Source organism: Nilaparvata lugens, chromosome 4 (assembly GCF_014356525.2).
Source record: "Nilaparvata lugens isolate BPH chromosome 4, ASM1435652v1, whole genome shotgun sequence".
NCBI classification, from domain to species: Eukaryota; Metazoa; Arthropoda; class Insecta; order Hemiptera; family Delphacidae; genus Nilaparvata; species Nilaparvata lugens.
In genome coordinates, this window is record NC_052507.1 from 40,614,737 (window position 1) to 40,627,749 (window position 13,013).

The 13,013-nt window shown below is 36.1% G+C and overlaps 1 protein-coding gene across 4 annotated transcripts in view; it reads right to left on the minus strand.

The window, feature by feature from the left end:
* LOC111055038 (ubiquinone biosynthesis protein COQ4 homolog, mitochondrial) overlaps positions 1–13,013 on the minus strand; it is a 34,531-nt gene that overhangs the window by 12,586 nt on the left and 8,932 nt on the right. For all 4 annotated transcript variants that reach the window (XM_022342199.2, XM_022342200.2, XM_039427481.1 and 1 more), the window contains exon 4: positions 12,895–12,997. In XM_022342199.2, coding sequence (XP_022197891.1) covers positions 12,895–12,997 — 103 coding nt within the window. The remainder of the gene's footprint in view (positions 1–12,894; positions 12,998–13,013) is intronic.

The window sequence follows — 13,013 nt, forward strand, 5'->3', positions numbered from 1 at the left end:
TTTAATGATTGATAGTAAAGTTTTGTCATGAAATGTAGTTTGTGTTTAGAACATTGAAAAGTCGAAATAAACTATAGTATCCAACAAACGATGATTAACAATATTAAATAATTTGCTTTTTATACAATTTTTGAACAAAATTAAAACTAAATAATTTTGAAACCCTGAATGATAAATCATAAATGTGAAATGAACTCGCTATAAATGAAATGTTATACTAAATGATAATGAAATGCAGATATATTATGAAATGATTGTGAATAGAAGACCAATTGTCTGAAATTATTGAAATATGTATTGAAATTAAATTTTGTTGTGATGATCTGATGTTTTTTTACAATTTTGATAATGATACAGGGTGTTATGAAATTCTATTTCTATTTTGAAGAATGGATTAAAATTTTGATATTTGAACAGTGAATAGATGAAAATGAATTTTTTTTTAAATTTATCATTGATATGTCCATATTTCACAATTTATGTATTGCTGACTGTTTAATAAGATGTTAACAAATTTCAATTTCATAAATATTTAAAAATAATTTTCATGTGTATTAGATTGTATTGATAGCCTAATCAAGTTTTTCTTCTTAGTTTATAAGCATTTTAAGATAACAGGTACAGCACAGACATTAACATTGAAATAGTTATCATGTGAATCTCGAAATCAGCAACAAGTGAACGCCATGAAGAGTGTTAAGAACATTTGGGTGATTTTCGAACTAGTGTGACATAGCTACGCCAATGCCAAAATCTGCGCCAATGCCTGCGCCAATGCCAAAATCTGCGCCAATGCTGCACCAATGCCAATAGCTACGCCAATGCCTGCGCCAATGCTGATGCCAACACCAAAATCAACGCCGATGCCTGTGCTGATGTCAATGCCTGTGCCAATGCCAATAGCTACGCCAATGCCTGCGCCAATGCTGATGCCAACACCAAAATCAACGCCAATGCCTGTGCTGATGTCAATGCCTGCGCCAATGCCAATAGCTACGCCAATGCCAATATCTGCACCAATGCTGATGCCAAAATCTGTGCCAATGCTGATGCCTACACTAATACCTACAACAATATCAACACTAATAACTACGCCAAAATGCCAAAATCTACGCCGATGCCTGTGCTGATATCAATGCCTGCGCCAATGCCAATAGCTAGGTCAATGCCTGCGCCAATGCCAAAATCTGCGCCAATGCTGCACCAATGCCAATAGCTACGCCAATGCCTGCGCCAATGCTGATGCCAACACCAAAATCAACGTCAATGCCTGCGCCAATGCCAAAATCTGCGCCAATGCTGCACCAATGCCAATAGCTACGCCAATGCCTGCGCCAATGCTGATGCCAACACCAAAATCAACGCCGATGCCTGTGCTGATGTCAATGCCTGCGCCAATGCCAATAGCTACGCCAATGCCTGCGCCAATGCTGATGCCAACACCAAAATCAACGCCGATGCCTGTGCTGATGTCAATGCCTGCGCCAATGCCAATAGCTACGCCAATGCCAAAATCTGCGCCAATGCTAATGCCAATGCCTGCGCCAATGCCAATGCCTGCGCCAATGCCAATATCAACGCCGATGCCAAAGCCAATACCAAAGCATACCCAAACTTCAACACTACTGCATTACCTGGAGGTAATTGCCATCCATGTTCACATTCACAACTTTGAATTCAGAAGAACAGTCACAGTATCATGAAAGAATTGATTCAAAAAATCCTCTCCTAAATTATTCCTGTATGCAGAACTCTAAACCTTGAAAGCTGAAAATATCAAAAAACCAAACCTTACCTAAATTAATCCTCACCTAAATTAATCCTGTATGCAGCGTCTATCTCTTTTCCAAAAAACGAATTACATTGTCATTTCAAGCCTGAAATGTACATTGTATAATTACAAATATGATACAAAATTTATGTGACTCTGTATTGAATTTGGAATGCAGCCGTCTACTACAAACATGAGGCAATGCTAACTGAGATGTCACCTGTATCGAGTTTGATATGCATCAGTCGACTACAAGTATCAGCCCAACACTACGTGCATCCAGATCAGCCCAACACTTAACGTCATCACATTGGAGTCACACTTAACTGAAAATCATACTGAGTGCCTTAACGGACTGTTTTCCAAAATGTGCATCAATAAAATCAACCGCGTCAATAGTGAAAGAAATGAACATTTTTTGATTTATTGAAATTTTATGTGAAAATTAAATGTAACAATTCATCAATTCATTTAAAAAAAAAAATAATAATTATAATAATAATTTTTTTTATTCAACATACTAAAATTTTTTTATGCAATAAAAATTAAATTTTTCTATCTATTAAATTTATGTGCAATTTCAAAAAACTATTCTTTACATATTAAACTTCTGTTGAGATATTTTTCTTTAAATTATAAAGCTAAATCAAAAGTAATTTTGATATTCTATACTTTGAAATATTGTTTGGAAACATATAACAAATGCTATTGATGAATTTTATAATAATTTTCAATATTTTTGGATGACATGTAATGTTTTTCTAGAAAAAATTGTTACTGTTCTCAAATTTAAATTTCAACAATTTTCATTAGGGTCAATGTAAATTTTTTTTCTTTAAATTTTCAAACAGTAAAATTTTTTTTATGTCAAGAGGGGGGTATTTGTAATATTACATTTTTTCTCACATTTGAATCAAATCTTCAATTCGAGATCTATGGAACTTTATAGTAAATGTCAGAGTCATCAATAGACGGACAAACTTTTTGACGGAGAATTTATTATCGTAAATGTTTGTTGCATTGTTCCATGGTGTCACCGAGGCAGGGTTAACAAATTACTAGATAAATAGTTTATTTAAATAGAATATATATATAAATTTAAAATAACAGTTTCAAAATAAAGTTTTATTGAGAACAAATATAAAATGTGAATTCTAAACTTGTAAGTTATAATTTTTTGGTGACGTGTCTGTAGCAGGGACAATGAATTTTTGAGGTCTCTCTGTTCTGGCTTGTAGCTTTTCCTGTTCTTTCTTCTTCTGAAAACATGGCTGGCTGTTGTGTGTGTAATTTTGTGCTCTGAATTATTGTCTGTTTAAGTGAATTTATTAATGTTTTAAATTGAGTTTTAAACAGTTTATAGTGTTCTATTTTGTGGATAATTTGTTTTTTCTGTATCCAAGCCAATAGCCACTGTTTTTCAACTGTAAACTGGTTAAGTACTTAGTTCGTAGGTAGTAATTTTAGACGCTTAGACTTGTAAGTTATTGTTCTTTGTACCTATATTTCTGTATTTTGCCAAAATTCATCTGAAGATTATAAGTTAATTTGCTCTGAAAACTGGAGTTCTCATTCATAGGCAATAGATCCATTCACAATTTATCAAGAATCTATTTCATTGGAGCCGACAACTATCCTTAGGTTGATAGGTGTTAAATGCTATTCCAACCGTTTAAGGAAAAATTGGTAGCACGGCAGTATGTTATTTGCTGAGCATTTTTTACAGCTTATTGTCATTTTTTAATCATTAATATTGTATCTTACAGCAATAACCTTCATTATAGCACTCAATTTATATTCATTTTAGGTATCATTAATACTATCTTTTCAATTATTGTCAGACTTCAATGGTCATTAATGTCATTGACCTAATTTCATTTAAATTTTGTATTTCTCTACATTATTTCACATGTTGTAATTTTCCCAAGATATTTGACTCATTGTTTTTGTATGTGGCCATCTGCCTATCATTATTTAAAGATTCAAAGACTTAAAGACTTAAGATATTTATTTATTTATTTATTTATTTATTTATTTATTTACAATGTCAACTTAATCTACTCACAATTTTTCTTGTATGTGGCCATCTGCCTATTATTATTTTATTGATCCAAAATATTTGACACATTGTTTTTGTATGTGGCCATCTGCCTATATTATCTTATTATTATTAAATCTTATCTTGTTGATTCATTTAGTCTTTTATTGGCGTACTTACCACACTTCAAGCTATCAGTATTTTTATGCACAGAATTCAAAGATTTATTTGTAGGTATTTATACCAACTATCATTCACAGTCCACTGCCCTGCCCTTGGATTCTGTCATAAAAATTGGTTCATCCGGGCGAGATTTCTTGATCCAGTGTTCACTTAGGATAATTGTTGATTGAACCAATTATAAAAATTGGTCCTCCTGCCCGTCATCTTTGACCCAGTTTGCCTAGGATAAATGTTAATTTTTATTACCCATTTCTTGGTCCATTGAACCTTAGGGTTCCAGTGACTGTGTGCCTAATAGTCTAGCTTGGCACCAATGATTAGGTCCCACTCTAGAGTATATTTTATTTCATTGTACCTTTGTATGTTTATATTGTTTAATATTAAGCATTCACACACTGGTTTCAAATTTTCAGTACTGGCTGCAACTCAAAGCACGCTGCGACGTGTATGCACCAGCTATCAACTATCTTGTACCCTGAGAGACTGAACCGCACTGAACTGGTCACAGACGGCTATTGCGCATTGAGAAAACAACACACGGCAAACTACACCGCCTTGCGAGCTCGCTACTTGACTCGCCGCACTTGTTATTCGTTCCACTACTACGTAGACATCATGTCTGTCTGTCTGTGCGCTGTGTCTTTTGTGCGTCTGCGCTGACCAGTGACGTCACAGTCGGTTCTTCAACACTGCTCTAGTCAAATTGGTTTTCTATACTTTTATTCATACTTTTTCGTCGGATTATTTGCCGTTGCAATTTTAATATTTGTGCTATTCGATTTTTTAGAATTTAATCTTGTCTTTAGGCATCTTACCTTTTAGATATTTGATACTTTTTCACCATTCGGTTGCGAGCGCTTTGCCTACATTTCTAACACATCCGGCATCTTGCCTCTTTTCATTGTAGCTTGTAGCGTCTCTTTGTCTTTTCATGGAGGTCGTCGGGTGTGCATCTCGCGCCTGGTCTAAACTTTTCATCTGAATTCATCGGACCTACAGAACTTTTTTAAAGTGTGAATTATTCTTCAAATTAATTTGTTTGTTCTATTCTTCAAGTGTGATTCAATTATTCATCGAGTTCTTCACTCAGTTACTCTGTTAAGCTTTGATAAACTTTGTCAAAAATTGCAACCTCGTGTGAGCGTTTCATCGCTATTCATTTGATCTACAGAACTTTTTTAAAGTGTGAATTATTCTTCAAATTAATTCATTTATTCTATTCTTCAATTGTGATTAAATTATTCATCGATTGCTTGCATATTGCTTTGATAAACTTTGTCAAAAATTACAACCTCGTGTAGGCTTTAATTGCCATTCTTCTACAATTGGCTTCACCTCGTGAAACTCAAACTTTCAAGTTCATCATCTCTACCATTTGGAAATCAATCCAAAAATTCCACAACTTGAAGATCGGATTATTCGTTTGGGGTTCTACTTGCTCCAGCCTACATTTCCACTGGGGGATTCGCCTGCTGTAGTGGACGTTTCCATGCTTGTCATCACATGGCCAGATCACTTCATCGCTTGCTGATGTCCTGTTCCTGTTGGTATTGCAGAGTCATTGCCTGTCTGCCTGGCCGCATCTCCTCTTCAAAATTTTATTCAGGTTATGTAAATCGTTCTATTCAATTTTCATTTACGTATATACTTATTAATTTATTAATGTCTATCTCGACATTCAATTCACTGAGGCCACTGACGCCTACTAATTTGTTTTATTAATGTCTAGCTTGACATTCAATTCACTGAGGCCACCGACGCCTACTTATTATTTGGTTAATGTCTATCTTGACATTCAATTCACTAAGGCCACCAACGCCTATTAATTTATTGGATTTGACAGCTACCCTTGGCTTTACAAGTGATTTTCTGAGGCCACTGACGCCTACTAATTGATTTATTAATGTCTATCTTGACATTCAATTCACTGAGGCTACCGATGCCTACTTATTGTTTAGTTAATGTCTATCTTGACATTCAATTCACTGAGGCCACCGACGCCTATTTATTTATTGGATTTGACAGCTACCCTTGGCTTTACAAGTGATTTTCTGAGGCCACTGTCGCCTATTACTCGTTCTAATTGATGTCTGTCTTGACATTCAATTCATTGAAGGCCCATGTCGCCTATATTTACCTGGACAATCTTCATTATATTTATTAGCTACCCTTAGCTTTCAAGTGTTATTCTAAGGCCAGTGACGCCTATTAATTGTTTGGTCGAAGTCTATCTTGACATTCAAATCACTGAAGGCCTATGCCGCATATATTTTTTATGTATGTTATTTGCTGAGCATTTTTACTTTCCTTGCCCTACTACCATAGGTAAGGAAAGTATTGCTTTCCAAAAAAAATTAAGGTACCCCAATTTCAAGTTTTCTATACGTTTCAAGGTCCCCTGAGTCCAAAAACATGATTTTTGGGTGTTGGTCTGTGTGTGTGTGTGTGTGTGTATGTGTGTATGTGTGTATGTCTGTGAAAACGATAACTCCATTCCTAATTAACCGATTGACTTGAAATTTTAAACTTAAGGTCCTTATACCATGAGGACCCGACAATAAGAAATTCAATAAAATTCAATTCAAGATGGCGGAAAAAATGGCGGATAATTACTAAAAAACCATGTTTTTCACGATTTTCTCAAAAACGGCTCTAACGATTTTCTTTAAATTTATACCATGGATAGCTATTTATGAGCCCTATCAACTGACGTGAGTCTTATTTCTGAGAAAATTGCAGGAGCTCCGTAATATTTTTGAGAAAAATGGCGGATAATCCCTAAAAAACCATGTTTTTCATGGTTTTCTCGAAAACGGCTCTAACGATTTTCTTCAAATTTATACCATGAATAGCTATTTATAAGCCCTATCAACTGACATGAGTCTCATTTCTGGGAAAATTGCAGGAGTTCCGTAATATTTTTGAGAAAAATGGCGGATAATCACTAAAAAACCATGTTTTTCACGGTTTTCTCGAAAACGGCTCCAACGATTTTCTTCAAATTTATACCATGGATAGCTATTTATAAGCCCTATCAACTGCTATGAGTCTCATCTCTGAGAAACTAATGGGGGGTCCACCCCATCCTTGAGAAATGGACTTAGTAACCTCCTTCTCGTGCATGAGGTAGGTAGGTAGCGCAGTTCATAAAAATAACACATAGTCGAGATATTTCATCTGTAGAACAGCTGTTTTGACGACTTTAAAAAAATTACGACTAAAAAAATAATCGAATTTCACAATTTACACTAAGGAAAAAGTACTCTGAAAACAATAATTATATATACACATATACAGAAGTTTGATCGTAGTTTCAAATATGAGCAAGGAAAGTTGTGTGAGTGTACCACACCAGATTTTTTACAGCTTATTGTCATTTTTTAATCATTAATATTGTATCTTACAGCAATAACCTTCATTATAGCACTCAATTTATATTCATTTTAGGTATCATTAATACTATCTTTTCAATTATTGTCAGACTTCAATGGTCATTAATGTCATTGACCTAATTTCATTTAAATTTTGTATTTCTCTACATTATTTCACATGTTGTAATTTTCCCAAGATATTTGACTCATTGTTTTTGTATGTGGCCATCTGCCTATCATTATTTAAAGATTCAAAGACTTAAAGACTTAAGATATTCAACTTAATCTACTCACAATTGTTCTTGTATGTGGCCATCTGCCTATTATTATTTTATTGATCCCAAAATATTTGACACAATTGTTTTTGTATGTGGCCATCTGCCTATTATTATCTTATTATTATTAAATCTTATCTTGTTGATTCATTTAGTCTTTTATTGGACACTAATTGAACAAGCACTACACTAGTTCATACGGTTTCCTCCTTTTGAGCCTCCGCACCAACCCTTAATTGTCTAGCAGCTGGATCGCCTCAACGTTGTCGTGTTGGTGCAGTCGCCCCTCGTGCCTCTCCGCATGCCTCTGGATCTCGGTGGACACCAGGTCAACGTGCAGGTCTCTATGAAGATCGCTGTTCCTGACATACCAAGGAGAATTCACAATGTTCCTCAGCACCTTGTTCTGGAACCGTTGTATGACATTGATGTTGCTGTCTTTGGTACACCCCCAAAGTTGTATACCATATGTCCATACTGGCTTTAGTATCTGTTTGTACAGAAGTACTTTGTTTTGGATTTGTAGGTTGGAGTTTTTACCGATCAGCCAATACAGCTTCTTATATTTGATTCCAAGTTCCTCTCTCTTCTTCTTGACATGGGCCTTCCAGCGAATCTTTGCGTCCAAGGTCATACCTAGATACTTGGCATCATTGGCATATGGTACAACTTGGTTGTTAATTGTTATTGGTATGGGCAGGTCCTTCTTATTGGTGAAGTTGATGTGAATCGACTTTGCTTCATTTAGTTTCATCCTCCACTTTCTAGTCCAATCCTGAATTTTGTTGATGGATCTCTGTAGGTTTTCTGTTGCAATATGAATATTACTGTCTACTGATAATATGGCTGTGTCGTCTGCGAATGTTGCTGTAGTATTCTCATCAAGGCTGGGAATATCGCTGGTATAGAGTAGGTAGAGAAATGGTCCTAGAACACTTCCTTGAGGAACTCCTGCTTTTATTTCTTTCAAATCAGAATATGAATTTTCATGCCTGACTCTAAAGTATCTGTCAGTCAGATAGGATTTTAATATATCTGTAAATTGCTTTGGTAGCACTTTTTTCAGTTTGAAAAGGAGACCTTCATGCCACACTTTATCAAAAGCTTGCCCTATATCAAGGAAAGCTGCTGAACAAACTTTTTTCTCTTCTAGGCTCTTCTCTATTACATTCACAATCCTATGCACTTGGTCTATTGTTGAGTGTTTCACTCTGAAGCCAAATTGGTGATTTGGAATTATGTGCTGTCTCTCAATTATTGGTGTTAGCCTACTCAGTAAAATCCTTTCAAACAACTTAGCAAGCACAGGTAGCAATGATATTGGCCTATATGATGATACTTCATGTGGCTCTTTACCTGGCTTGAGTAGCATTATAACCTCTGCTACTTTCCATATTCCTGGTACAAATTTGAGTCTGATAGAGGCATTCAAAATGTGTGTTAATTTTACTATTGCTTTTCTTGGAAGGTGCTTGAGGACTAAGCCAGTTATCATTTCGAATCCAGGGGTCTTTTTGTTATTCAGATTTCTTATTTCTCTTTTCACCTCTTCTACTGTGACACACATTATTTCTTGATTTGGCTGTAAGATGTTTTCCTCTGCTTCTAAAGTGTCTTCTTCAGTTGTGTTGTTTGGTTGAAAAACGTTCACAAGATGATCTGCAAAGGTCTGTGCCTTTTCATCACTACTCATTGCCCATTGTCTGTTCTGCTTCCTGAGAGGAGGAGATTGATGAATGGTTTTTTTTATTTTTTTAGCTGCCTTCCAGAGTGAGTAGTCTGTACTGCGTTCTGCTGTTAAGTTTATCAAGTAATTATTGATTTATTCATTCTTGATACATTGAATCTCTCTCCTTAGTTCTTGAGTTAGATTGCTCAAAACTCTTTTGTCTTGAGGGGAACGTGATTGCTGCCATCTCCTTCTTGCTCTTCGTTTTTCCACAATCATTTCTCTGATTTCCGCAGGGTAATTATTTCCAGTGGTTCTTCTGAATTGTGGAGTATTACACCATGCTGCCTGTTGGATATCAGTAACAAACTTCTCTAACCCCCGACCGATCTGTTCTTCGTTTCTTAATGGCAAGTTCAACTCTATTCTTTCATCTAGCATCCCAATCCGTGTGGCTGTTGACTAACGCAGGACAAGCATTTTCCTTCTGTAGAATTGAATCACTCAGAGTCAAAATGATGGGTGAGTGGTCCGAATTTAGATCAAAACTGTCCTCTAAATGCAAATAATTTACCGATATATTCTTTGTCAGAAAAAAATCTATAAGATCTGGGATTTTCCTCGTATCGGTGGGCCAGTAGTTAGGTTTACCAGTTGAAAGAGCTTCGCACCTCATCTCTCTCATTGCTTCATAGAGCTGTCTTCCCTTGTGTGTTGTTAAGCGCGATCCCCAATGCACGTGCTTTGCATTTAAATCTCCACCAAGAATGAATTTGTCTCCTAACATATCAAGCAATGATGAATATTCATCTTTTCTGATGGAATATCTGGGAGGACAGTAAATAGCTGCAACAACAAAATGATAATTGACTGCTTTCACTGCTACACCAGTCAATTGTATTCTATCACTTTCGAGTTTCACTTGTTCATGATGTTGTAGATTGTCTCTGATGATGATGGCACTCCCACCCCTTGCGACATTGCTGGGATGTAAAGCATGATAGATCCTATAGCCTTTGAATTTTATAAACGACTGCTTTGTAAAATGAGTCTCAGATATAAGACATATATCTATTTTTTCTATGTTTAGAACGGCTTCCAACTCCTGTTGCCGTTGAAACAATCCATTTGCGTTCCATTCCATTATTTTTAGCGAATGAATCATTTGAATTGCAGTAGTTTACTTTGTTCTAACTTCTGAAATTTAGACTGCAGTGAGGTGATTATTTGTTCTTGTCTATCCACTTTTTCCAAGATGAGCTGCAAAATATTATTGTTATCTCCTACTTCACTTTTTGGCTCTCCCAATTTTGGTCTATTTTCTTTTGAGACTATCTGGGCGAAAGTTAATTTCTTAACCGCGCTTTCATTGTTTGGATTGTGGGTTTGAGTATTTTCTGTGATTTTTGGTGGAATATTCTTCACTGTGTTCTTCCGTAAATCTGGAATATTTTTTGTTTTATTGGAGTTTCTAATCTTTTGCAATTCGATTGCGACAGTGCAGCCTCGATAGCTGGCTGGATGTGCTTCCCCGCAATGAATACATTTTGGTAAAGCATCACTGGGTTTTGTACAGTCTTTTGTTTGATGTTTACCTGCACACTTTACACACCTAGGCTCCTTGTTACAGTATTTTTGTGTGTGACCGTATGCTTGGCATCGTTTGCATTGCGGTATCAGGTTGGCCTTGTTCAGTGCTTCCACTTCCACTTTAAAACCAAGTATATTTTTAAGTTCAAAAACTTTTTTTATATTTTCTTCCGCGCTGAATGAGACTATGAACATATCTAATGGCTCTCTTGTCTTCCACTTTAGCTTATTCACTACTTCTAGAACTTTCAATCCTCGTATTTTCAAATCTTCCAGTATCATGTCCGTACTACAAGAGTGATGAAGTTTTTTAATCATTACTCTTATTGGTCTCGACTGCTTATCTTCATAGGAATGCCAGTTAAATCCGTCATTAATCAGTTCTCTGGTAACATTCCGATAAGTTTCAGAGTGGACTGCATTTATTTTGAACGTTTCTCTACTCAAGAGTTTTATTCTAAATTTGTCAGCTGGCGACACTTTTTTCAAACTCTTAAGGAGTCCATCTAGATTCTTAATACCATCCACTATGATTGGGGGTGGTGGCATTTCTTTCTTCTCTCTCTTCTCCAAGTCAGTGGTTTTAGAATTCAAGTTCTGTTGAATTCTTTTTGCAGACACATTTTTGACTTCTGGCAATGGAGTACTAAGCTTCCTCTTCTTGGTAGCCCGCTTAGTACGAGTCCTGATCCATTCCGTTTCTTTGGCCAATTCTTCCTCATTTGTTGAGTAGTTCTCGGCTGCTGAGCTGGTAGGCTGTGAGCTGTGAATCTTCTTCTCAATATTCAGAAATCTTGCTTCCAAATCCTGCACTTTTTTAACAGTTCTAAGTTGCTCCTCTCCAATTCCTTCCTCTTCTCATCGGTCTCTTTCCAGGCGATGAAAAGTACCTGCTCGGTTGAAGTTTCGAGTTTATTTAATTTTATATATTTATCCGGTGAACACTAAATTTCTGATGTATTTAGCATGGTGTTGGTGTCCATACTGTCGTTAGTGGCTTCCTGTTCTCCTTGCTCTTCTGTAGGAATACTAGGTGGCTTCACTAAGTTAGACATATTTTGAAAACATACCTTTCAAACAGCCCTCGTATCACGAGTGTACTCACGCACACGGAAACGCGAACGCGAGCTTTAGAACGGCCGCGAAAAGCAGGTCGCTTTGCAGGCATGAATTCCGCGGTCGACGACCGATATTTGATGCAATATTTTTGTTCGCGAACAAACTGCTGACTCACTAATTCTACACTACACTATTACTACTCCACTATACGTCCGTTCTCTACGAGTTCTAACGCAATACTGATCGCATTACTGTGCAGTCAATAAGTTACAGTGAAATCTCAATAAAACAATTCACATTTTCCATAATACAGAACACATTCAATAAAACGAAACATATTTCCTTCCTTGAGTGACATAGGAAACGTACTAAAAAATTTTGCCATCTCTCTCGCTCTCTCTTTCTCCATATACAATGGAATTTGAACGTAATAACTTTTTGGAATAAATTTTGGTAATTCTGGGTGATAGTTGGTGAAAAGCTTTTCCTAAATTTTGAATAATGAATTTTGTAATGAACTGGACAATTGGTCTAATGAATTTCCATAGTTTGTTAAACACTCACCCAAATGCACGATCAGAGTAAAGGAAACCATAGCACTGTACACAAGCACTGCTCAACTACGTCTCACTACTATTCTCAATCCAACAGGTAAAATCAATTTAAAAATGCTAATAATCATGTACAGTATCGCTGCAGCCTTTACTAAGACAGTAGTTGTCATGCAACACCAAGTTACAGTGACTGCAATGGAAGAGACGATGAGAGAGAGAGAGAGAGAGTGTGTGTGTGAGAGCGGGAGCGAGTCACGCCACTCTGCGTTGTCAAATTATCAGGCAATACTCATCGATTGTTCTCACACTATTACACCTCAATCAGAACCACCACAATTACTGAACATCTTAATAAAAATGGATTCTATTAAAAATAAAACTTACATTTTTCTTCAAGAAGTCGTAGTACACCTTTCCTAGAGTATTTTCAGGAAGAGATTCCAATACTGCAAAATCGACTGATTTAGAATTTAATCTTGGCTTTTCTCTGAAATGATTAATTT